Source organism: Aspergillus terreus, genomic scaffold, assembly GCF_000149615.1.
Source record: "Aspergillus terreus NIH2624 scaffold_11 genomic scaffold, whole genome shotgun sequence".
Lineage (NCBI taxonomy): Eukaryota > Fungi > Ascomycota > Eurotiomycetes > Eurotiales > Aspergillaceae > Aspergillus > Aspergillus terreus.
Window position 1 is genome coordinate 1,404,999 of NT_165934.1, and position 25,236 is coordinate 1,430,234.

General features: G+C 54.0%; 10 protein-coding genes across 10 annotated transcripts; 5 read left to right on the forward strand and 5 right to left on the reverse strand.

Annotated features, from left to right (window-relative positions):
• Positions 1-463: 463 nt before the first annotated feature.
• chsC (chitin synthase C) lies at positions 464-3,574 on the reverse strand (the record flags this gene model as incomplete). The annotated part of the gene is made up of 7 exons (XM_001216547.1): positions 464-601; positions 655-1,303; positions 1,350-1,533; positions 1,587-2,433; positions 2,497-2,858; positions 2,916-3,339; positions 3,488-3,574. 7 exons carry the CDS (start codon positions 3,572-3,574, stop codon positions 464-466), a joined length of 2,691 nt encoding a protein of 896 aa, XP_001216547.1.
• A 1,700-nt stretch (positions 3,575-5,274) lies between these two features.
• On the reverse strand, positions 5,275-7,200 carry ATEG_07927 (flavin-containing monooxygenase; the record flags this gene model as incomplete). Its single annotated transcript, XM_001216548.1, has 1 exon — positions 5,275-7,200. The coding sequence occupies one exon, from the start codon at positions 7,198-7,200 to the stop codon at positions 5,275-5,277; it is 1,926 nt and encodes a 641-aa protein (XP_001216548.1).
• Positions 7,201-8,313: 1,113 nt separating this feature from the next.
• Positions 8,314-8,693, forward strand: ATEG_07928 (thioredoxin family protein; the record flags this gene model as incomplete). The annotated part of the gene is made up of 2 exons (XM_001216549.1): positions 8,314-8,345; positions 8,399-8,693. 2 exons carry the CDS (start codon positions 8,314-8,316, stop codon positions 8,691-8,693), a joined length of 327 nt encoding a protein of 108 aa, XP_001216549.1.
• Positions 8,694-9,626: 933 nt separating this feature from the next.
• ATEG_07929 (alpha-galactosidase) lies at positions 9,627-11,920 on the forward strand (the record flags this gene model as incomplete). The annotated part of the gene is made up of 3 exons (XM_001216550.1): positions 9,627-9,654; positions 9,710-10,316; positions 10,378-11,920. 3 exons carry the CDS (start codon positions 9,627-9,629, stop codon positions 11,918-11,920), a joined length of 2,178 nt encoding a protein of 725 aa, XP_001216550.1.
• Positions 11,921-12,311: 391 nt separating this feature from the next.
• On the forward strand, positions 12,312-13,247 carry ATEG_07930 (NmrA-like family protein; the record flags this gene model as incomplete). The annotated part of the gene is made up of 2 exons (XM_001216551.1): positions 12,312-13,065; positions 13,150-13,247. 2 exons carry the CDS (start codon positions 12,312-12,314, stop codon positions 13,245-13,247), a joined length of 852 nt encoding a protein of 283 aa, XP_001216551.1.
• A 214-nt stretch (positions 13,248-13,461) lies between these two features.
• Positions 13,462-15,868, reverse strand: ATEG_07931 (beta-glucosidase; the record flags this gene model as incomplete). The annotated part of the gene is made up of 5 exons (XM_001216552.1): positions 13,462-13,868; positions 13,918-14,327; positions 14,378-14,532; positions 14,579-15,295; positions 15,347-15,868. 5 exons carry the CDS (start codon positions 15,866-15,868, stop codon positions 13,462-13,464), a joined length of 2,211 nt encoding a protein of 736 aa, XP_001216552.1.
• A 776-nt stretch (positions 15,869-16,644) lies between these two features.
• On the forward strand, positions 16,645-18,203 carry ATEG_07932 (uncharacterized protein; the record flags this gene model as incomplete). The annotated part of the gene is made up of 5 exons (XM_001216553.1): positions 16,645-16,793; positions 16,851-17,110; positions 17,170-17,318; positions 17,372-17,967; positions 18,188-18,203. The coding sequence occupies 5 exons, from the start codon at positions 16,645-16,647 to the stop codon at positions 18,201-18,203; spliced, it is 1,170 nt and encodes a 389-aa protein (XP_001216553.1).
• A 559-nt stretch (positions 18,204-18,762) lies between these two features.
• Positions 18,763-19,810, reverse strand: ATEG_07933 (uncharacterized protein; the record flags this gene model as incomplete). Its single annotated transcript, XM_001216554.1, has 2 exons — positions 18,763-19,758; positions 19,808-19,810. 2 exons carry the CDS (start codon positions 19,808-19,810, stop codon positions 18,763-18,765), a joined length of 999 nt encoding a protein of 332 aa, XP_001216554.1.
• A 1,066-nt stretch (positions 19,811-20,876) lies between these two features.
• ATEG_07934 (fungal specific transcription factor domain-containing protein) lies at positions 20,877-22,137 on the reverse strand (the record flags this gene model as incomplete). The annotated part of the gene is made up of 2 exons (XM_001216555.1): positions 20,877-21,793; positions 21,867-22,137. 2 exons carry the CDS (start codon positions 22,135-22,137, stop codon positions 20,877-20,879), a joined length of 1,188 nt encoding a protein of 395 aa, XP_001216555.1.
• Positions 22,138-22,901: 764 nt separating this feature from the next.
• On the forward strand, positions 22,902-25,031 carry ATEG_07935 (putative Melibiase subfamily; the record flags this gene model as incomplete). The annotated part of the gene is made up of 1 exon (XM_001216556.1): positions 22,902-25,031. One exon carries the CDS (start codon positions 22,902-22,904, stop codon positions 25,029-25,031), a length of 2,130 nt encoding a protein of 709 aa, XP_001216556.1.
• Between the last annotated feature and the right edge of the window lie 205 nt (positions 25,032-25,236).

Genomic DNA, 25,236 nt, shown 5'->3' on the forward strand with positions numbered 1-25,236 from the left:
GGCTACCAATCTCACGGGCCAGGACCGCTATTCCATTCCGTTTTTCTTTGGTGTCAATTACGATGCTACGATTGAGGTTTTGGAAACGTGCCGCAAGGGCGATATAGGGAAGTCAGTGAAGGCGGGAGAGGTGAGTACGGAGTATCCATTGTATCTCGCGATTCTAACGGTAGTAGTATGTGCGTGAACGGCTGTCCAAGTCCTACATCGAGTTTGGCCAGAAGCCTCCCGCGGCTTCAGCGTGACCGTCTTTCTGGAGGTATTGGCATATACACGTCGAGATCTCCTACCTGAGCCAAACTGAATCTTGATGAGTACATAACTATATACATGCTCGCTAATAGACGTAACCATCCCCACTTCTATCACATTATGATCCTCTATATACCCCGTAAATCATATCTTATGCCGCCTTCTGGCGTAGCACACGGAGTGAGTACTCTCATTGAGGAAGGCAACGCAATCAGCGCCGGTTCACGCAGCACAGAATACCCGATTTACCCAAGAACCACAGCGACCCCAGGAAGCGGAAAATCGACAGACCAGCTGTAGCCCACAGGATAACCTGGAAGTACCACGAGGTGCGGGTGGTGGAAGTATTCTATCCAAGTCAGCAGATGTCCACACACTGCAGTGAAGTAAAGGGAAACATACCGTCAAGCACATTCTATCCACCCCCGTGCTGGTGATCAACAACGACACAATGAGGTTACTAAACACCCACAGCAGGACGAGCACCGTTCGGAAATTCCGGTATCCATCGTCGAGACTCGTCCCGGAGTCCTCCTCCGGCTCAACCCACGGCGCCAGCGCCCGCTTGACGGTCGCCTCGAACTGCGAGTCGATGTCCGCCTGCGGCTTGTCGATTTCCTCGATGAAGTTCTGTTGCTTGTTGTCGTCGCTCTTTTTCGTCTGCGCTGAGGGCAGGTTCTCCGCCTTGTCGGAGCCCTTGGTGCCCCACGACACGTCGTGCCAGTTGCAGAAGGCGTAGACCATCAGGATGTTGATCGACGTCGTCAGTCCGAAGAAGTACGCCCACGAGCTCGTGAGGATGTGCCACGGGTCCATGTAGAGCAGACTGGCCACGGCGTAGATGCCGTAGGTGGAGACCAAGGCGATCAGGACGATACCTCCGCCGCTGGAGCTGAAGAACGACGAGAGGAACGCGCCGACGCCGTTGTCGAAGTTGAAATCTAGCATGCCGCCTGTGAACGCGTTCGCGACCAGGTAGAATGAGAGGACGAGCACATAGATCTGGACGAGCGAGAAGTACAGGAACGAGAGGGTGTATGGGAGTCGGGTTCTGGTCCGGTCAGCTGGGATAATGAGGCTTTATGGGGCAGGCTTACGCTTTGGGTTTGTTGCCTAGCGCCAGAATGAACTGCAGCATGAGACAGAAAAGATAGCCGTATTTGATAAAGTTGTTGACGATGGGCGTCGCCTCGTTCCCAAACGGCCAGCCGATGTTCTTGTTTGTTTCACTCGGCGTACCGACCAGATCGATAATGACCGAACTCGTGAGCCAGTAAGACGCTGAATGGGTTAGCATCGATGCATTTCTCTACTGCAGCCGAGTATTCACTTACCAAGAGAGAACCAGGTCATGATGAGCTGGCAGAAGTTGTAGATCATCTGGATATGCAGGAAGAACAGCCGCACGATGTTATGTCCACTGCGATAGATCCGCCCGAAATGCATCATCGCATACAACCCAGCAGCAAAGGAGCCGTTGAGCCAGCGTCGTCGTTGACTGATATACTCCGGCGCGCCCTCAGGCACATCAGTCTCGGCCTTGGAGGCCTTCACGTAGGTCAAGTGCCATTTGAACCCGGCCTTGGCCACCAACTCGAAGCACAGAATGCGGTCCTCTGCCAGGAACATGTTCTTTTTGAAAATATTCATACCCTCGATACCCTTCTTGCCGAGGCGCTTGGACAGGGTATGGTCGCCATGGAAATATTGTTCCAGCGGTCGGCCCATGATGGCTCGATAACGGTAGGCGGAGAAAGCACCTGGTAGCACGCTGACGTAGCCAAAAGCGCTTTCGAGCGGTTTATCCAAGATGTTGGAGATTTTATATTCAAAGTTCTGCATGGCCACGAGCGGGTTCAGGACCTTCCGCCATCCCGCGCCTAACATGGCGTGGATTTCACCGCAGGCGCCGCCGAGCGTTTTGTCGTTGTAGAAGGCTTCCCAGAGAGCGAGAAGAGACTTGCGTCCGGGCTTGGTTCCGGCGTCGATCAGAATGCAGACCTCGGGGTTGAGGATCCGGCTGAAGGCGTTGAACAACCAGCGGTGGGAGTTGATCTTCTTGCTGTTCTTCTGCTTCAAGCAGAAGATCATTTGGACGGGAGGAAGGTTGGATGAGTCGTTTCCATGTGGTCGGATCAGCTGTTGGTTTGCGGTGACGGAGAGCTGGGTTGTATATTCGAACTATCCAGAGTTAGTGAGATCTCGACAGAGCTGCGCGCAGATTCAGAGCCAGCAAAATCTTACGATATGGGCGACGGTCTCGCGGCCATCCACGTCCTTCTTCATTACCCCATCTTGATAAATTCCGATCGTGGCGAGCACGTCGAGGGTGTTCTTGTCGCAGGGCTCGATCCCATCAAACACCAGGCACACGACTATCTTCTGCCAGGCCGGGCCTCCCTTGTTCCAGAATTCCGACTTTTTCAAATTGACGATATCGCGCACATTCTGCATGACGCCGTGCAGCGTGCGGGCGGTCAACACCTTATCTTCATTGTAGTAGGTGATGGCAATGAGCAGCTCGGTGTGGCGGTTATAGATGGCCGGGCGCAAATTATACCCGTTCCGCAGGGTGAACTCGTCGGGGTCGCAGGTGGCCGCGGTGTCTGGGACATGTCAGTCGAGATGCATCGCGGGCGCAGACAGGGTGGGCTGCAGCCTACATCGCATATGGGTGAATTCCTCCGGGAAGGCCTCCTCCGCCTCGCGGTACTCGGGCTGGATGGCATTCTGGATCGCACTAGGCACGGGGTAGTCGACGCTCAGCACGGAGCCCTGCACCAGGTTGATCTTGCGGGTGCCATAGCGGCGCAGGCCGCCCGAGCGCCCGCTGACGCTGGGCTGCTGCCAGGTATTCAGATTGATGGCGTCCTTGTCCGACATGTGGGCGTCGTAGACGTCGGCCGACTCGGATTCCTGGTACGGGGGCGCGGCGAAGACGGTGACACCGGGATCGTGAAGGGTGTAGCGACGTAGAGAGTCGGTGGAGACGCTGGGGTCTTCATAGGGCGTGCCGTAGGGACTGGCCATGCTGCGGTGCAACAGCGACTGTTCTTGGTCATCGCGATCGGAATGCCCGGGGGTTTGCTGAGCCGAGGGCGATGATGGCATTAGCTCCTATTCGGTTCAGTCTGTTTGTCCCTGTTTCCTCCTGCGACCCCTTCATGGGCCCTTCAAGGCCCCTTGCGTGGCGTAGGAGGCGCAAATCCAGTGGCATGGTTCCGGGGGCACTTACGGTGCGGGAGGGAGAAGTATGGGAGTAGTTGCTGCTCCGGCTCTGCTGGGCAGAGTGCAGGGAATAGGGTCTGCGTGGATTAGACATGGCGAGTCGGTCGTGGATATAGATATGACGGGTTTAATTAGATCTTGTTAGATCTTGTCGGATGTATGGAGCCTGTCCGCCAAAATCTGTCTGTGCCTCCCCGGGAAGATGAGCGAGAATCCGGCAAATGGCGGTTATGCCATTGAAAGAGAGGAATGAAACGAGCGACCAGGTAGTACAGAGAACGAGAGACGGGGTCGAGAGCAGCAGAGCAGCTTCGAGCGGATGGGACGAGAAGCGCGGGAAGAGATGTTCCAAGTTGATAATAATGATGAACGAGCAGGCAATCGGATTCAAATGGGAATGCTCGAGTGGAACCATGGAGCAGGCCTACTATATATAGGGTGGATGCTGGATGAACGACTGATCAAATCAGAAACCCCATGGCATCCAGACAGTGTTTGTAGTCTTCAAATAGGTCATCGGACAGATCTACAGTACAGTACAAGTATCTATGTGTGTGGTATTTATGGAACAGTTGTGGCATTGCTGGAGCTTACTTGTACTTAATAGGTCCGCTATACTGACGACGCTGATGATGATAGTAATAGTAATTATAAAGATAATACTAATGTTGGACGCAGATTGATCCACAGAGAATATTATCCTAATAACATAGTCTATTAATATTGAATAAGCCGGAGCTTTTCTCCCCGATCGATCATCCTTCCATGCTGTATGCAAGGCAGCAGTACAGCAGCCAGGCGACGAGGGATAGATGTACCTACGGAGTACAGAGTATTCTTTACTCCGTATTCCGTACCTTGGTGTTTTCTATCCAGGAAACCACGGATACCCCGTTTATAGGATTTTCTTCATCTCAACAGACAACCAGTCCATTGGCCCTATTCAAGAAAGAGCTTCCGTAAGCTCCCACGATCGAGTGGATTTTCTAGCGTCGAACGCCACCCGTTGGATCAGTCGACGCGAATCGAGTGGAGCAGCACACCTTTGGCTCCTCTTGTTCCCTTGGGTTGGTGCGCAAGCGAGCCTCTGCAAGGCGTGATTTGTGGCGGCCAGAGCGAGATCCACTAGGCTGGTCCACCCATTCGCAAGGCACAATAATTGCACCCTCAGGCACAGGCAGGCACAGGAGACGTCCGAATATGCAGGGGAAGGCAAGCCAAGGATTCAATCCCTTTCGTCAGGTCGGAGGAAAGGAGCATAGGAGCACAGGAGCATAGGAGACATGATGTGAGATCATAATATGTCTGATGGTGGCTGGCAAGAATGAGGGCATGTCCGGTCAGGTGATCCCTCCCATCCCTCTCGTACATGGACATACGGAGTGCTTTATCCTCCTGACTTATGCATATCAACGGTGTTGCAGAATAGACTCTGGATGAACCGGTTGAACAGGTATGCACCCCGTGTAGAGGAAAAGATGTGCAGCTGATCGTGATATCGGCGTGGACATACTCCGTACCCCCTTGGAGTGCAGATCCCTCGGGCTGCTTCTTCACAGGAGACGATGCCTTCTAAAACACGACCAGATAACTATTGTACTAACTATATTCTGGCGCTGGTGAAATCCATGACCGAACTAGCAAGCATAGTAGTACAGATTAGCTGCTTGGGCTGTGTTAAATACTCCGTACGTCCATGTCTTGACCTGGGCGAACAGTACTACTGCTCATCACCCTACGTTGGATATATATTCCACCGACAACTCATGGAAATTCCAATGCGACATGCAAGCACTACAACACACATCTCGATGCCACATCTTCAACCGCAGCAACCTCCAACCCCTCTAGCTTCCCTTCGCCCCTCCAATCCTCAATCCGCTGTACATAACTGGCAATCCCCTCACCCCAGATCGCCATGCGCGCGCTGCTCATCTGCTCCTCAATCCCACCCTTGCCCGCCTTCCCTTCTCCATTGTAGTACCCTGGCGTACACGCCACAATCGCCCCCATGGCACGGGCACGCGCCATAATCTCCATCGCCCACGCCTCTTCCGCCTGCGCCGACGGCTCAATCGTGACTCGGTTTGCCCTTCCGCGCCCCTGCTGTCGGACGGCTTGCGAGACGATATACCCGACGTGCGTCGACAGCTGATCGAGCACATACATCTGGTTGGCGCATGCTGCCGCCTGGCTGGGTCCGGGAAAGAAGAGATTCGGAAAGTCACGAGTGACAACCCCATGCAGCGTCGCCAGTCGCTTATGCCATTTGTCGGCCAGGGAGGTTCCGTTTCGACCGATGATGGAGATGTCGCCCCGGGACGCTGGGTCCACACGAGTGGTGGTGTACCCCGTGGAGAGGATGATCACATCGAATTCATGCTCCGTGCCGTCGACGACAATCCCTCTTTCAGTAAACTCCTCAATGCGTCGACCCCGGATATCCACCAGCTTGACATTCGGTTTGTTAAACGCCTGTAGGTACTCGTCGTGGAAGCAGGGGCGCTTGCACCAGCCTGGATACCAGGGCTTCAAGCTCTCGGCCAGCGCGGGATCTTGGACGGTCTGCGCGACGCGGGCGCGGATTCGCTCCTGGCGATTGACGTCGTGCGCGCTCATCTCCTCCAGATAGCCCGGATCCAAGCTGCGTTTCCCGCCGGTCAAGACGCTGAACGATTGCATGTTGGTCCAGCCATCGCCGACCATGTTTGTATCCGGGACGACAGGGTCGTTGCAGGTGAACGCATTGAAATTCTCCATGCGGTGGCGCTGCCAGCCAGGACCTTGGGACAGAATCTCCTTCTCCCACCATATCGGATCGGTGGGGCGATTGTCTCGCTGGTCGACGGACGACGGCGTGCGCTGGAAGACGACAAGTTCCTTTGCCCATCGCGAGAGCTGAGGCACGGCTTGGATGGCTGTCGCCCCGGTGCCAATGAGCCCGACACGCTTGTCGCGCAGGTTGACTAGTTCGGGATTCTCGGGCGTTCCGCCAGTGCATGCATAATCCCAGCGAGAGGTATGGAACATCGGGTTTTTGAAGCGCGCGATGTTAGGGAAGTCCGGCATTTTGGGACCGGCAAAGGTACCCGAGGCGAGCATTACCATATCAGCAGTTAGCTCGATAGGAGCGGGCTTGTCGGTAGAATCATCCTGAGACGCTCTTGCTGTCCACAGGTGCTGTTGGTCATCCCACTGGAGTGATTTCAGCGTTGTCCGGAAAATCGCCCTGTCCGCCAGGCCCCATTTGCGGGCGATAAGCTCTGCGTACTGGCGGAGCTCGTTGCCGGAAACATACTTCTCGCGCGGCATATACCCCGTCTCCTCTAGTAAAGGCATATAGATGTAACTTTCAATATCGCACATCAAGCCGGGATATCGATTCCAGTACCACGTGCCTCCGAACCCTCCCGCGGTGTCCAGAAGAACGATATCGTTGGCCGTATAGACGCCAGATTGGATGAGCTTCACGGCAAAGAGGAGGCCGCCAAATCCTGCCCCGAGGACAAGGACACGGTGATGTTTGACTTGAAGAAGGGTGGACTCGTGGGCATGAGCGGTTTGGTCATCTACCCATGGGTCACGCCCAAACGCCTTGAACTTGTCACTGGTTGTGATCTCGACATTGGCCACGTCGCGGCCCTGGAACTGTTTGGTACGCTCCGACTCATATCGCTGCTCTACCTCAGCGCGGGCTTTATTATCCAGAATACTACCCATGGTGGATGTCTCACCTGCTGTCAGGCCAAGTTATGTAACGAGTCATCGTGCAACCCGAGACTATGAGGAGACGGCGAGCCAGGGTATATATAGACAAGCCGCCTGGCTAGAGCAGGGCTCGACCGTACTTCCTAATCATGTATGCCTGGAGGCCGTCTAATGTGGTACCCCACATTCAAGCGCAGGGGTCCATCGTATTTCGTATTGCGATGATACCGCTATGCGAGACGACCTCTCTTGGCGAACGGAGACGGGACAAGCCGAGCCAAATGCATCTCGGGTTGTGACCAAAGCATACGTCTAGGTGGTGCAGACTATCGTCTGCTGGATATATCCACGCTGTAAGGTCAGCTCAGGATGACCATCTCAAGCTTCATCCACTCCAACCGGACAAGAAGGATGAAAGCTTTCCAGACGACCGATACTATAATAACATGCTCTATATCACACGGCCTTATGCCTGCGTCATGATCACATCGACCTAGCAGGGAAGAGCGGGATGGCGCCGTATTGCAGGGGACGCACTGGTCACTGAGGGGTCCGGATAGCCGTCGATCCGGTCCTGATTGTCTGAGTCTGGTGAAGGATATCAATCTCTGGGCGCCTATTCAGGGCGAGATAGACAATTCTGGCGGCTCATCCAGTCACCTTTGAATGTTGCTGGAAATCCGTGTTGGGTGGCAGTGGTTGCAATCACAGACGCGGTTGAGTGCAGGGACATTCTGGACACAATGGGACGGTCCATTAGGTCGCAGATGGTGGGTTACAATTGATGGATGCATGTCTCTCATCCAAGAAAGTAGTATCAATCATGCTAAGTTGGTGTTGGCAACCTGGGGCTGTTGATGCCCGATTAAGCGGTTGTGTAGGATAGGTTACGTAATAAAACATAAACTAACTATGCTGCACAACACTCCCAATACGGCATCTGCCGAGTTCCCTCAGTTCACTCCGACTTCCTTCTACCACGCTCGGCCATGGAACTCTCTCGGCTTCTCATCGTCCTTGCAATCTATCTCGGTATGAGTCTCTGATATTTGACGAGAAAACAATCTAACGCCCATAGCCTTCCGCTACTACTTGACCCGCAACAAATCCGGCTCTTCCACCACCATGGCCCACGGCAAGGTAGTCGAAGTGGACAAGTATGTCGCTGTTCCTGCATTTTGAACTGCCATAGCTGACAATGCATCGATAGTCCCGTCATCTTCAAGGCCCTCACCTCTTCCGGCCCCGTCGTCGTCGACTTCTTCGCCACCTGGTGCGGCCCCTGCAAGCAGATCGCTCCCCACGTCGGCAAGCTCAGCGAAACCTACCCCAATGTGCGCTTCATCCAGGTCGATGTGGATAAGGTCCGCTCCGTCGCCCAGGAGATGCAAGTGAGAGCCATGCCGACCTTTGTGCTCTTCAAGGACGGTCAGCAGTGGGAGAAGCGGGTTGTCGGTGGCAATCTGAAGGAGTTGGAGGATCAGATCAAGGCCATTTCTTCCTAGAGGAACGATACCCTGGAGTACACTTTGGGGAATTTTCAGATCAATGACACCTATACATTATCCCTTTGCGGCGTGTCTATATCCTCATATGAGCCGTCTTGCAAATGCCCAACTCCAAGCGCTTCTTGTTGCTGATACACTTTCGATAGCGTCAGCATGGTGTACGGCCCATCTATATCTCTTTACGACAGTATCTTGAAACCTGTTATCGACAAGGGGACCGTCTTCAGAATGAATCTAGAATGCGGCCTGGATTCCCATGCCTGGGTAACTAACACCTGCATGCCAGGGTGACACAGAATCGCGACGCCCCTATGTTCGTTCGTCTCAATTCAATAACCAACGGGATCAGCTGTTCCGCAATACTCGGGCAGGTCAATGCGTCCCAGGCACTGTAAATGTGCAAATCATTACTCTGAGGGATCGTGTCCACCATTCTCACCGTAGTCGATCCACTCCAAGAGTCCCAGTTGAAAGGATTCAGAACCCGAGCCCAGGGCCCTAGCCATTTACGGTGTATATTTGGCGTTCTGACCCGAGTGTTTCCCGGCGCCGTCTCTCAGGCCCCCCAACTAGATCCTGAACTCTTTCAGCTGTCTCCGACCCCATATTAGCTAGTGACTGTCATTGCTGTACCCGCTCTAGCATGTTCCCATGGGCTGCATTCCTCCGCAATATCTCGACGGGGACGGGCCCGTGGTGATTGCGGTTAGACCCAACTGGCGTGTGGGGATGCCCCCATCGCCAATGATGATGCTCATCAGAGCTATCGATATGGATCATAACATGGCCTACCAGCCGATGATGTGGCTTGGGATTCTATGCCATCTGGGCCATTCTGACAAGCATACATACGGTATAAATGAGAATCCTCCCCGGCCGGCGTTTCGACCAAAAAGTCTACGGGACACGCGTTGAACTCCATCTCCCGCCATGACTATAGAGAATGGAATTGCGAAGGGTGATTACTCCCTTGCTACACAATACACGACGTTTCCACTGACTGACGTCGTTAGCCATCTATGTGGACGGCACCAAATTCGTCCTAAACGGCCGACATGTCTCCTACTGCTTTCACGTGGATGACGAGACTGGCGACCTACGCACCGATCATTTCGGTGGCAGAGTCACAGGTGCGATCCCCGTCGACCCGTCTCCAGTGGTTGATGGCTGGACAGGAATGCCTGACCGTGTGCGTCGGGAGTTCCCCGACCAGGGCCGAGGGGACTTTCGCATCCCAGCACTGCGAATTCGTCAAGCAGAAGGCCATACAGTGTCTGCTCTGAAATACCAGTCCTATACCCTGCTTCACGGCAAACCAGACCTTCCTGGTTTACCGGCAACGTTTGGCACAGAGAAAGACGTCTCTACCCTCGTGGTGCATCTTCGGGATGAGTACAGCTCTGTCACGGCCGATTTGATCTACTCAGTTTTCCCAGAGTATAACGCTATTGTCCGGAGTGTCAGCATCACCAACAATGGATTTCAGCCCATCTCGATCGAGGCCCTGGCAAGTTTTAGCACAGATCTACCGTACGAAGACCTCGAGATGATTAGCCTGCGCGGCGACTGGGCTCGGGAGGCGCATCGTATGCGACGCAAGGTGGAATATGGCACTCAAGGGTGAGTAATGGATTGTTTCCCGATCATCAAGACTGTACAAAAACCTGACGCACTGCAACAGGTTTGGGAGCACCACCGGGTTCTCGTCCCACCTGCACAACCCCTTCCTGGCACTTGCACATCCATCTACTACGGAATCCCAGGGCGAGGCATGGGGCTTCTCACTCGTCTACACCGGTTCCTTCGAAGTGAATGTCGAGAAGGGCTCTCAAGGCCTCACACGTGCGGTGTTAGGCTTCCATCCAAACCAGCTCTCATGGCCCTTGTCCCCTGGCGAGACGCTGACTTCCCCGGAGTGTGTTGCAGTCTATTCCAACCATGGACTAGGGGGCATGTCTCGCTCTCTCCACCGGCTATTTCGCGACCACCTGATCAAAAGCAAATTCGCTACTGCCAATCGGCCTGTATTGCTCAACAGTTGGGAGGGTTTGTATTTTGATATCGACGAGACCAGTATGATCCGCATCGCAAAGGAGTCTGCTGCACTCGGCGTGAAGCTTCTGGTTATGGATGACGGCTGGTTTGGAAAGGATTATCCCCGTACATCGGATGCGGCCGGCCTGGGAGACTGGGTTCCCAACCCAGCGCGGTTTCCCAACGGACTCGCTCCTATGGTGGATCAAATAACGTCCTTAAAGGTCGCCAACTCGTCAGCCAATTTGCTTTTCGGCATCTGGGTGGAACCAGAAATGGTCAATCCAGACTCGGCTTTGTATCGGGAGCATCCCGAATGGGCCCTTCATGCTGGCTCATATCCGCGTACGGAACAGCGTAACCAGCTCGTGCTGAACCTAGCGCTGCTAGAAGTCCAAGAATTCATCATCAATTTTATGACGGACCTCCTCAGCAGCGCGAAGATCAGTTACGTGAAATGGGACCTCAATCGAGGAATTAACGAGACCTCTGCCCCTAAGGCGACGCATGCCTATATGTTAGGCATGTATAAGGTGTTTGACACGTTGACCAGCCGATTCCCCGACGTGCTCTGGGAAGGATGCGCCGCTGGCGGTGGTCGATTCGATCCGGGCATCTTGCAATACTTCCCACAGATTTGGACGTCCGACGACAGCGATGCTGTCGAGCGCATCTTTATCCAGATGGGTTCCTCACTGGCTTACCCAGCCAGTGCCATGGGAGCACACATCTCCGCCGTTCCAAACCACCAGACAGGGCGTACGACACCCTTGAGCTTGCGTGCGCATGTCGCCATGATGGGCGGTTCGTTCGGTCTGGAGCTCGACCCGAGTCAAGTTTCGGCGGAAGAAAAAGCTCTCATCCCCGAGCTCATCGCGCTGGCGGAGAAGGTGAACCCGATTGTCTTAACAGGAGATATGTGGCGGCTCAGTCTCCCGGAGGAATCCAACTGGCCTGCAGTGCAGTTCATCTCACAGGACCAGTCGCAGGTCGTATTGTTTTACTTCCAGCTCAGCCCTAACGTAAACCATTCGATGCCACGAGTGAGATTGCAAGGGCTGGACGAGGACGCCATGTACCGTGTGGACGGAGCTGGGCCGTACTCGGGAGCGATGCTGATGAACCTGGGATTGCAATATTCATTCCGCACGGAGTATGGAAGCAGAGTTGTGTTTTTGGAAAAGCAATAGATTCCATCCAGAGTGAGTGAGCAGGGAATCAGGTCGCGGTTCATCCAGCTGTTTCTCTCGATATAGATTTGAAATCAAACCCCACGACGAATCATCGAGGTCATGCAACAAACTCCCCGCCAAGGCACCTAGTGGTACGTAAGATGCGATATATGGCCGTGGACATTGCGCCACCTCGTGTCAGCACGATCGAATGCCCGTCAATCGGACATCGGTCTTTGCGCATCCGATCCCGAGGCCGCTTAGAAATAAGAACTATCCCGACGTTGAGTCGGACATCGGTGCTCCTGCTGCCGAACGACGCAATATAAAAAACGACGCATGTTATCCAGTCGACTCAACATCATCAACATTCAACTCTCATTCAGAATCAAGTACCCCGTGAACAAAAATGACATCCCGCTCAGTGATCGTTTTTGGACCAACCGGCGCAGTCGGCTCTGCGACAGCCCGCGCTGCTCGTCAGAACGGCGCCAAAGTTGCTCTAGCCATGCGCGATACCTCGAAGCCCATCCCTGGTATCGACTCCCCGGAGAAGACAGACGGGTACCAGCTCATCCAGGCGGATCTCTCACAACCCGACACCGTCCGCGCGGCCGTCTCCCAAACTGGCGCAAAACACGCCTTCATCTATATGATCTTCAACTCATCCGACCACATGCGTGCGAGCATCGAAGCACTCAAAGACGCGGGAATTGAAACAGTTGTCCTGCTCAGTAGCTTCGGTGTGCAGGGTGACCTGCGTGCCATCTCCCCGGACGACTTGATTTCGTACGCTCACGCGCAGGTGGAGATCAACCTGGAGGAAGTCTTTGGAAAGGAGAAGTTCGTTGCGGTACGACCGGCGTTTTTTTCAAGCAACACCTTCTGGTGGGCGCGTCCGATAGCCACCGAAGCCGAGGTGCAGGTTTCTTTCCCTGAGGTGAAGTTCGACTATATCTCGCCCGGTGATATTGGCGCCGTGTGCGGGACGTTCCTGTCCGGTGCTGCGCAGTTGGATGAGCAGGACAATTTTGTGTATTTGGTTGGGCCGGAGATGCTCTCGGTGCGCGAGGCCATTGGGACCATTGCGCGGGTCATCGGGAAGGATGTTACTGTTAAGACTGTCAGTGACGAGGAGTGTCTCCAGGCTTTGATCACCAAGAGTGGCGTTCCGGAGCCGCTGGCAAAGCATTTGATGTCAAACTTCATAGATATGAGAGAAGGGAAGGGTATGTTTGGGACCGCAGATCTCTCGGCGTACCAGGCGAATATTCAGAGATATCTTCAGCGGCCGTCGGCGAAGTTTGAGCAATGGGTCGAGGAGAATAAGGAGAAGTTTACTTGATGGGAGAATTATTGGCAGTGGTCGTCTCAATGCAATGATTGTGTACTTAATAAGTATGGTCCAATAACAGTTTATCACAACCGTTTAGCACAGAACTGGATCGAATATGTCTACAACAAGCCTGTGGCGGAGTAGACCATCCTTGAACTCGCAGATAGTTGTACGGATTCCCCATACTTCTGCATAAACATCGTTCACATCAGATTGACCATACTCAAACAGTAAAAGACCCATCCAACCGAATGTCCCGACTTGAAGCCCCCACATAGACTTGAAACGAGCCCTCTGGAACCACCCATTTCTGCTGACCAACGTCCCAATAGCTGATGTCTCGTCGGGTCAGTTCAAACTCGGCCACGCCATCTGCACCGCCCGCAAGAGGGAGCTTCTGGAATCCTCTCAGTTGCTTGGGGGGCGTTTCTGGTGCTGACGATGGGAATCCGATGTACAGCTGTGCTACTTCAGCGCCAGAAACGCCTCCAACGTTGGTCACAGTTGCACTGATCGTTCCGACGGAGTCATAGAGATCAGCAGCTCCTCCGACATCGACGGCTCCGGAGGTGGGGCCAGAGGTGGCGTCAATGTTGATGGCTAGATTGCTGAAATTGAACCGGGTGTATGCTTCATGAAAGTCAGCTGTGGCCAGGAGGGAGGGTCCAGGGCGACGTACAAAGTCCAAACCCGAACTCGTATCTCGGTTCTATCTCATTCTTGTCAAAATGACGGTAATCAATGAACAGGCCCTCGGGGAAATCGTCGTCGGCCCCGTTGGCTACCCAGGTAGTCCCGTAGTCTGCTTCCGACTTGCCAATAGTGTAGGGGAGTTTACCGCTAGGCGAGACATCGCCATACAACACATCTGCCAGGGCGTTGCCGCTTTCTTGACCCGGGATGCCAGCCCACACGACAGCAACCACGTTCGGTTGGGCCAGTATGGTCTCGAGGACCACCGGACCGGTGCTGTGGACGACGACGATGGTCTTCTTGTTGACTGCCGCTACGGCTTTCACCAGATCATTACCGCCATGCCACGGGTCGAGGTTATTGCGGTCACCCTGGTGGCCTTCAACAGTGATATACCTATACGGTGTTAGATGATGCGTATTGCAAGACACAGAGGAAGTGCAGACCCTTCTCCGGAATCGGAGCTGATAAAAACAATGGCAATGTCCGCGGATGCTGCAGCGTCTGCGCCTGCGGTAGCATCGTCCGTCGTGCTAGTCACCACTTTTGTCCCGTTACCGGACGACCTCTCTTGGATAGCATCCAGAGGCGCAACCAGATACTGCGGTTATCAGCAATTGTCCGCGTCGTGGATACCTGTGACTTACCGGAAACTCGGCCGTGCCACTACCCCATCCCTGTGCCAGGGTACCGACGTTGCATCCTCGATCGGTGCAGGCGTTGGGACCGTCGGGGTTGACAATCGCATCGGACCCAACAACCGCTATGCTGGATGGATTCCGCAATGGAAGCGTGTTGTTGGAGTTTTTGAGAAGAACGATGGAATCTCTCGCTACCGTGCGGGCGATGTCTGCATGGTCAGCGGTTACATCGACGCTGGCCTTTCCACCGTTTCGCGAGTCGAAGGCCACCGCTGGATAACCTTGGTCTTGCTCGAGGAGGTACCACGCAGCGAGAATGCGGGTGACCATGTCGTCGACACGGGCCTGAGGAACGGAGCCATTGGCGACGGCCTCTGCGAGGTTTTCATTCCAGTAGATACTGCCGGGTGGCTGACTGAAGTCACTGCCGGGCATAGTCATGTCCAAGCCGGTATTCGCACTGGCGACGGTGCTATGCTGCGCGTTCCAGTCACTCATGACATATCCACGGAACCCCAGTTCCTGCTTCAGCAGAGTATCCAGAATGCCCTCGTTCTCGCACGCCCAGGTGCCGTTGATCTTGTTGTAGGAGCACATCACGGAGGCGACGTTGGCCTTGACAGCGTCGTAGAACGGCCAGAGATAGACTTCGTGCATGGTGCGATCATCCACGTTCGAGCTTATCGTCTCGCGGCTGTGTTCTTGTTCGTTGAGGATGTAATGCTATACGCTGTTAGAATATGCATACTTGCTAGACCAAACTGATATACTCACCTTGGCACACGCTTGCACGCCTGATCCCTGCATACCATGGATCGTCTCCGCCATAGCTATGCCGCTCAGGTACGGATCCGACGTGAAGCCCTCCCAGTTCCGTCCAGCACTGGGTATCTTGCCCAGCGCTCCGGCGACAGGAGCCAGCTGCACATGCACCCCAAGTCCCTTGGCTTCCTCCCCCATGGCGGCGCCTCTCGCCCGCAGCAGCTCCCTGTCCCAAGTCGCGCCTGCATTGATCCCAGCGGGGAAGGCAGTGACGGGGTTTGCGAAACGAATGCCTAACGGGCCGTCTTGGAGACATAGCGACGGGTAGGCGATTGATTCGGGGGCGTACGTGTTGCCCACGCAGGGACCGCCTTCCCAGGTGATGCCGGAGACGACTCCGACTTTTTCGCTTTGGGTGAGGCTGGCCAGGTCTGCGAGTGCTTTTTCGTACGCCGCGTCCCAGGTGGTCAGCGCCTGGGTTAGGGCGGCCATGGCCAACGCCGTGGCCTTTAATGAGGGGACACGGTAGTTCATGGTGCCGTTGCAGGGATTCCAAGGCGGCTGTCTTTGGAGAGGGGCGGATTGACTGGTCTTAAATAGGCAGAGAGTGGCCATTGCTTCTGTTGCCCTATGTGCCTAGACGGAGAGATGCTAGGGCCGCAGTGCCCAGACATATCGAGACGGGGAGAGATTGTGCCGGGGCACTATCATGGTTGGTTAATGGCTCTTAGAGCACGGATGTGCTGGAGTCTTCAGCTTCATGGAACGGTATAGAATCCCTTGACTAGACTGTCGAGGACTTTTACAGGGTACCCTTCCCACGCCAATACTCCTATTCCCCCTCGCAAAATGTATGCACTGAAGAAAGACCATATGACTGGATATAGACCGGAGCGTCTCCTGCTCTTGGGGAATCTTACACACTCCGTCTTGGCGACAAAACAAGACGGAGGTGGCACCGGTTTCAGTTTAAGGACATGTTTCTATAGGCTGAATCCCCATGGGGAGTGTCCTTCCAAGGCCGAAGTAAATAAGGATCGACATGGGAGACTGAAGAAACTGACGATCCTTTCAATTACCTGTTGGTGTGGTTCTCTACTCGGAATTTGATAGTCGCGAGCCATCACCATTAGTACAGCTGCATAGCAATCAATGCAATGCCAAGGAAGAATGTGGCGCATGAATCATGCATGATAAGATGATGTGGCTGGCTGCTTATCGATAATCCTGCAACGAAAGGGATGATCATGATTGCATCTGACTTGGCTTCACTCCAGTGAGCATGTCCAGACCCTATACCTAAGTTAGATATGGCAGCATCACTCTCTGACACACTCAGAGACGATGAGCATGATCTCCTGCTGCACCAACATGATCCCTCCCTGGTTGAACCACCCACTCAAGGTGGCAGACACCAGTCTAAACGCGACCTCGGGTTGTTGTCAACCATCTTCTTGATGTATGCACACTGGATGTCCAGTGATAAGGAAAGCCAACAATACTAACCTACGGCCAGCACGAACCGAATGATTGGAACCGCGATCTTTGCAACCCCATCGTCCATCGCCGCCTCCGTGGGAAGCCCAGGGGCTGTGTTATTGCTGTGGCTGGTGGGCTTGCTCCTGTCCTACTGCGGGATGCTCATCTGGATCGAGCTCGGCTGGATGATGCCTCGCAGCGGCGGTGAAAAGGTCTATCTGGAGGCTGCGTACCCGCGGCCGCCGATGTTGGTGACGACGATATTTGCGGTGCATGTCATTGTCCTGGGGTTTACTGGTCGGTCTTAGCGCTGCTTACCTGTTGAGGGGTGTGACAAGCTGATTATGACCATGCAGGGATTGGAAGCGTCGTCGTTGCAGAGAATTTACTCCTGGCTGTGCAGGGGTCCGCGAGCGATGGGGTCAAGAGAGGACTTGCCATGGCGGTTCTTGCTGGCATCGCTGCCATTCATATCTGTTCGCGATCGTGGGGAGTCCGAATCATGGTGAGACCTTCGACTACAATCCTGCGCATGCAATGGACAGCTAAGACGTACAGAACGCCCTCGCATCGGCGAAGATCCTTGTTCTCGTTCTTATCATCCTCTCCGGACTGAGAGCGCTGCGAGGCGACCTACCCCAGATCCCCTCTCCAGGGAGTAGTTTCAGACATCCATTCGCCGGATCGCCGACGACCATTTCCAGCTACACAACGGCCCTCTTCAAGATCCTCGCAACATACCAAGGATGGTCCAACGCGGCCTACGTTCTGGACGAGGTGAGAGACCCACGACGCACACTCAAAATGGCGGGCATTGTCGGCGTGGGCACCGTCGGTCTTCTCTACCTACTGACGAACATCGCGTATTTTATTGTCGCGACGCCAGAAGAAATCAGTCAGACGGGAGTCACAGTCGTGGCGCTGTTGATCGGCAAGGTGTTTGGCGAGACCATGATGTGGCTCACGGCGATTCTGGCTGCGTTGTCTTCCCTGGGAAACCTCATGACTGCGTCGTTCACCATGTCGCGCGTGGTCCGACAATTCGCGCAAGAGGGTATACTCCCCGGGGCTACGTTGTTTGCATCTACAGCCGCGTCTGGGTCGCCGACCTGGGCGTTTGCCCTTGTTTTCCTCTCTTCGACGGTGATGATCCTGTTTGTCCCCTTCGGTAGGTTTATCGGCCCGATGGGTGTAAACGAAATGCCGACGAGAAAAGGCGAGGTGTACAGCTTCAACATCGACGTCGGGCAATATGCCATCGCACTAATTAACCTGTTGGTCACGGTTGGATTGTTTATCATCCGCAAGCACGCGGCACAGCGAAAGACCTTTCGGGCGTGGAATATCGCGGTCTTCTTATTTCTCGGGACACAGGTCTTCCTCCTCGTGACGCCGTTTACGCCGGCTACCTGGGGAGGAGCGAAAGCCCCTGCCGTTCCATTGTGGCTCTCGCCGATAGTCGCTATTCTAGTGTTTGTTGGCGCTGGTATCTACTGGTATGTATCGTGGGGGGTACTACGGCGACGTCAAGGACTACGATAGATCGGATGGCAACGGGAGAAGCAATTAGAGAGGATCATGCAATGTGCGGTTAATTTTTCACTCGCTATTTTGATGCAACAAAGTGTTGATAACGACTCCAGGTCATCATCCCAGGATTAATATGTATAGTATCAAAGAGACAAGCTTTTTGGTCGTGAACTTCGTATGCAGATGCCCACAGGCATTATGAGGCGGTTAGGGGCGTATCCCACAACGCATATCCGCATTCCCACCCCGGGGAGTACCCAAACGTATATGCGTTGACAGAATTGCCAAGGTGATCTTCAGTGCGAGGGGCCAACATGACGTGGTCAACCGACGCATTCCCATACCAGTGCTGTTTCCACGCCGGCGCGGGCTGGTTGAGGGGAGGAAGAGTCGGGAGGATGCATCCGATGTTCTGCACTTCATAGCGATCCGCAGGGGGGAGGAGCGGCAACGGCTGCGACACGACGCGGATCAGGTCCATGAAGGAGGATTTTGCGGGGATGGAGTTGCAGGCCAAGAGGCGCCGGCGGTCGTCTTCGGTCTGCTGCTGGAGGACCTTGGCGAGGAAGCACGGGCCGAGGGAGACGAGATGGGTTGCAGTAGTCATCGTAGTCGGCGATGCTGTATTCGTTCTCGGGGTTGTTGAACAGCTCACTGGGGTCCAGGGGCATGCTGGCTGGCCGCAGAGCGCGCCATTGGGGACTGTTCCGGGGGAAGTCTTTGGCAATGGCGGAGAACAGATGGACGTATTGTTGCCGGATGAGCGTCCAGACGCACCCGAATTCCTCGACTTCCCATGGGGGCATGGTCCGGAAGAACAGGTCCCACACCTCATCGATGGTGAACTGGCGATGCCAGGTAGTCGATCGGCGTTTGAGGAGACTTGGGTCGAGAACACGATCCTGCATGCTCGGCTGCGGTTCGACCCATTCGCGGGCACCGAAGATGTTGCAGTAAGTTTGGAGACGGCATAGTGCGCGCAGGATGCGGCCTCTCTCTGGGGCTGTGAGGCTGGTAGTGGGATTCTGTTGCGGGAGCTGAGAGTAGCAGGTCTGCAGGACGAGCTCGAGCTTCTTGTATAGTTGCAGCAGTTGGATGGATTGGCTCTCCGACGGTAGCCGAGTCTCGCGGGACTCCTCCGGGTGGCGACGCCGACGATCCAGCAAGGCGATGATGGCCTCTTTAGTCCCCGGAGCTTCGGCATGAAGGCCTTCGGAGTCTACGGCAGCCAGCGGCTCTGCTAAATCCACCAAGCCATATTGTCGCGTGGAGAGTTGGTGGAGGATGGTCTTTCGGGTGCGGAGGTATGTCGTGCGGAAGGCGGGCGAGGCCTCAACGAGGCTGTGGAGGGAAGAAATATCCGGTATCTCTTCGAGGATTTGGATGCGGAGTTCAGCTGGTAAGGATTCGAGGGCCTGGATTGTTAGCTGGGGTGAAGATATAGAAGGAGTGAGTCATGCCTACCATGGTGAAGATATAGTAGAGAACAAAGGGGATGAAGATCTATATAGATGTTATGTCACGGTAGAGGGTCCATCAGATACAGACGGTCGATCGCATCTATCCAGGGGTATAGGCTGATGGAAATCATATCCAGCACCGGGCATCGTCATGTTATATAAGAAAAACTATGAGACCGTGTATAAAAAAAGCATCGAAAACGCTCGAACAGCGGCAAAACCGGTGAAGTCATGGGATTCCACTCTGCCCACAGAGTCTGCTTGGCAACCCCGGAGTTTCCCCTGCTGATCGGGCCGCTTATTGGCGCCCGCTATGATGTGCTGGGTTGCTCTTAGGTAAAAACATCCATCTCACGGTCTAGACGGTGCGGCATTTGTTCGGCGGTGCAGTATGGTGCATTCCACCACGCCGATTGTGTAAAGAAAAGGGGGAAAAATCACGCATCACGGGATGATGTTCATCAGGTGTCCATCCTAGGTACTCCATACTCCATACTCCGTATTGTACTCTGTGAGGATGGGGCAGAAGAGACATTGGTATTATTAGTTAATTGCTGGGGACAGCTGACGTCAATCTCTGCGCGGCTGTTCCACGGAAACTATCCCGAGTCCGGATAGCCGAGGACAGTTTCTTTTCCTTACAGTCTTGCCGCCAGAACTAGTTAATCGCGACATTTTACCATATTTTTTATGCCAAATATAGATGGAATTGCCACTGCTGTACTCAAGAAGCTTCTACGATTAGTGTGTTGATATTTTCAGCGCTGTTCGGATAGAATGGATTAGGATGACTGCGGGTACTGGATGGGAGTCGAATACCCTGTGATGTACAGATGTTTACTCTCCTTCACGATAGAAAGTGATAGGTCTGTAGATGATCTACCTGGGTTACTCCGATGTATCACAGCAGATGGTGTCGATGGTTCCCAAAACAGACAGACATAGGGCTAGGGCAGCGTTTCGCACATGACACCCCATTTGCACCATCCCCGGTATCTATCCCTTACTATCACCTCCACCTAGCCGATGAACAAAGAGGTAGGACGCCTTATGCCTGATTCTAGACCCCCGGGTCACGATGTGAATTCCTGGGCATACCACCCCTGCAAAGTGCCGGGTAAGCCGGGTGAGTCAGGAAAGGTCCGCTCTGTCACGGAGCTCCCGTGTTCCAGGATAAAGGTAAGCATCCACTGATCCATCCGAAACGATTTATCGATGGACCGATTACATGCATTGTGAAACACCTGTAACCGCGACAGTGCAACGTCCAAAGTCGCCCAGAAACTCTGCAAATCAGTCAGGATCTCGAAATTCAGGGCCAACCGCTGCCTGGCCAAGGACACTTGCTCCTCCTGATCACTGAAGAGCAAGATGTGAATATATATTGTAGAGGTAACGACAAGCATGTGGCCCACCATGCCGTACAGACACTGGCACTGATCGATCGCCCGAGTCCGGTAAAGAAGATCACAAAATGCCAGTGCATGTTCTTCACATTGCCGGCGATAACCCCGGATAGATGGATTCTCTGGGTCGGATCCTGCGCCCTTTGCTAGGAACCGGTAGAAAAGAACCTCAAAATAATAATGATACCCCAGGTGTAACGCAGCAAAGGCGTTTCCCAGGCCAAGCGCCGTGTACCTCTGCAGGTTCTCTGCTGTCTCCTGAAGCGTGGAGGGCAGAGCAGCGGCCCAGCTGTATAGTTGCCGAGCCAAATCGTCCACTGTGTGGTTGAGAGCATCACTGTCCATATTTGCTCCAACAGATTGCTTGTTCAACTCATGGATCTGGGCCCAGATCTGCGACAGAACCGCCATTTCAGCCCATAGCCCGCGCCCATGAGGACTGGCAGTGAGCTTTGCGCCATCACGAAGAGAGAGAAACGTTTCCTCGTCTGCTGGAAGAGGACGACACTCTCTAAAGCTCAACTGACGGGGCAGATTCAATCCAATAGAGCTCCAGATATCAATCATATATAGTGATGACCAAACTGCCCTCTCACGTTGGTTAGACTGCGACAGGATTGCTGGAAAGGTTGCACCAAAATTACGGCATTGACTTACTTCGCAGGTTAACTTGCCGCTCGATTTCACCCGTACACTGCCGCCGCGGTAAATCAAGGATCAGAGCGAGGCGGATCGCAACGGAGTAATACAAGGCCTCTGATTTCGTTTGTGCATCCGCATAGCATATCGTCCCGAGGAGGATACATGATTGAATCGTCTCGACAGAGATGTTTGTGAGGTCGAGAAGCTTTCTCGCATGCGAAGCAAACTTGTCTCCGCGTCGTCGTCGTTCGATGGCGGAAAATGCCTCTCTCATTGAGAACCTCATGATCCAGTCAGCTATCTGGAACTCGAATTCGGGAGATGGGTAGGGCTCTTAATACCTCGCCCCCAGCGCCATCATCCCATAGAGAATGATCTCCGGCAGATCTCCGCCACGAAGGCGACGCTCCACGGATGGTCGATGGAATATAGAGTGATGTGTATCGTGGACATGCAGGAAGTACAGGCCGATGAGCTCTTGTTGCAGGCCAAGAGGTGGAGGTGGATTCTCTGGACCTTCATCCCCAACGTGATTCTTGCGCAATGTTCTGAAAGGCACAGGTTCCTTCCGATGAGCTGTTGCGCCAGCCTGACTTAGACTGCAAGCCAAATCGAGGGTTCGACACCGCGTGCACTTGGAGCTTTCTTTGTCCAGTCGGCATTTCCGCTTATTTGAACTGCCCCATGTCGTACACGATTAGATCGGAAGCAGCAAAAACCGACGAGAAACAGTCCACTGCTTACCGACAGGCTTCACATGCAGTGACTGGCCTCATTGTATGCAATTACAGCGAAGTGTCCGGGAGTTGGCAGAGAGAAATGACTGAATTGATAGACTGCGGGGAGAAGATGCGGGGGCGTTGTAGTACTGCAATGGTTTTCCACCAACCCGAGGCGTCCATTACCGCAGGCCCTCCATCTCCAAAGGAGAACGGGGGGTTGCGAAGGTATATAGCTAGAATGATAACTCCGGTGGTATGCTCAATCTGTGTCCAGTGATTCATCCATCGATTACCCAGGAGACAAGCAAGATTGAGTGACAAAGACAACATGTCCAAGACGATCGAACTCCAAAGCAAGGCTCTCCGAGTGACTGTTCTTGTCGATCAAGACGGCACAGTGTTTCTACAGGAAGTTGCACCTCCTGATAGCGTGCCCAAAAAGTCGACGTCGAAATACTTCTCTGATTCATATACCCCTCTGGTGGAAGTCCGCCTGGCTGGCGAAGGAACCGCCAAACACAAGTCATCCAAAACACTGCTGGGGGGATATATCGGTACTCGGTTGAAATACAAATCCCACCACATTCGTGTAGGAGAGGCTAGCCAAACACTTGATGTGAACCTTGTCGATGATGTTATCCACATCATCGTCACTGCTCATCTTACTGTCTACGACTCAATCCCCGTCCTGCGTGCAACAGCTACCGCGCAAAACAACGGAGCAGAACCCGTTGTTCTCACTCAGGTCACCTCTCTTGTTCTAGGCGGACTCACGCTCGGCTCTGAGAAGTGGTGGTCTGATTATACACTCTCTGTACCGAATAATTCCTGGTTTCGGGAAGCCCAGTGGATTGAGCATGACTTGCCCAGCCTCGGAATTGATGACTACGGAGTATATGGGCGTCCTGAAAACCACTGGGGCACTTTGGCTCACTACGCCGTCTCAAACAAGGGGTCATTTTCCACCGAAGGACATCTTCCCATGGGCCTTCTGAAGCGGCGTGACAACTCAGAATCATGGCTGTGGCAAGTTGAGAACAATGGATCCTGGCGATGGGAGATTGGGGACTGGAAGGACAGTGTTTATCTTGCTGCTGGTGGACCTGTCGAAGTAGACCATGACTGGCGAGAGCGACTACGTCCTGGAGAGAGCTTTACCACGGTTCCAGTTGCTCTCTGTCATGTCATGCAGTCTTACGACGCAGCATTTGCCGCAATGACCGAGTATCGCCGGCAGATACGGTGGAAGCACCCCGACCATGAGCGTTTACCGATCATCTTTAACGACTACATGAACTGTCTGATGGGAGACCCGACGGATGAAAAGATCCTCGCTCTCATAGACCCAGTTGTCCAGGCCGGCGCGGAGTACTTTGTTATCGACGCGGGATGGTACGCTGACGACTCCGGATGGTGGGACGATGTTGGCTTGTGGGAGCCTTCAAAGAAACGGTTTCCCATGGGCTTCAAGCAGTTACTCTCCACCCTGAAAGAAAGGGGACTCACGCCCGGGCTTTGGATCGAGCCTGAAGTAATTGGCGTACGGAGCATTGTCAGCACTCAGCTCCCAAACGAAGCATTTTTCCAACGCGACGGCCAGCGTATTGTGGAGAAAGGGCGGTATCAACTGGACTACCGGCATTCAGCAGTGCGGGAGCGCATGCACGAAATCATTCGCCGTCTGGTGGAAGACTATGGTGTTGGATACTTCAAGTTTGACTACAACATCGAGGTTACTCAGGGCACGGATGTCGACTGTTTCGGTCCCGGGATGGGCCAGTTGGGCCACAATCGAGCGTATCTCAGCTGGGTCACAGAGTTGCACAAGAAATACCCTGGGTTAGTTATCGAGAACTGTTCCAGCGGGGCTCAACGCATGGACTATGCGATGCTTGCTGTTCACGCGCTGCAATCTACCAGCGATCAACAGGACCCTGATCGGTATGCTGCCATTGCAGCTGCACTTCCCACCGCTGTTACTCCGGAACAGGCCGCGACATGGGCCTATCCCCAGCCGGACTGGGATGACGAGACTAACGCCATGACCGTTGTGAACAGTCTTCTGGGGCGGATTCATCTCAGTGGTCGTCTCGATCTCCTGCAGCCTCACCAATTTGAACTTATCAGACATGGGATGGACGTCTATCGGTCTATTCGGACGGATTTCCGGATGGCGGTGGCATTCTGGCCATTGGGTCTTCCACAGTGGCACGATGACTGGGTTGCATTGGGCCTTACTGTACAGGGGAAAGGACGTCACTACGTTGCTGTATGGAGACGCGGTGGTCCGGACTCGATGGAGCTGAAAATTCCCAGTTGTCCGAGCCAAACCGCTCGGAGCGAATTATTGTACCCCGTTGGCTTTCCGGGAGAAGCTGTCTGGGCTGCATCGGAGGGGAAATTAACAATTTGGCTTCCGTCAAATCTGTCGGCTCGTCTGTTTAGATTGACTGTGTAGGATGTATGAAGGTTGAAGTTGGAGCGACGCCCTATCGCCAGTCCATTTGATAGCTCAATATGAATGACACTATGGTCTCCACATGCACTGTTCATGGCACCGACAAAACGGGTCTTAGAGGCAGTCTTAGGCTATACTAACCAGGCTATGGTCGAATGATTACTGTATCCGATGGTCGTCCTACCCTATACCCCGCATCTTTGTG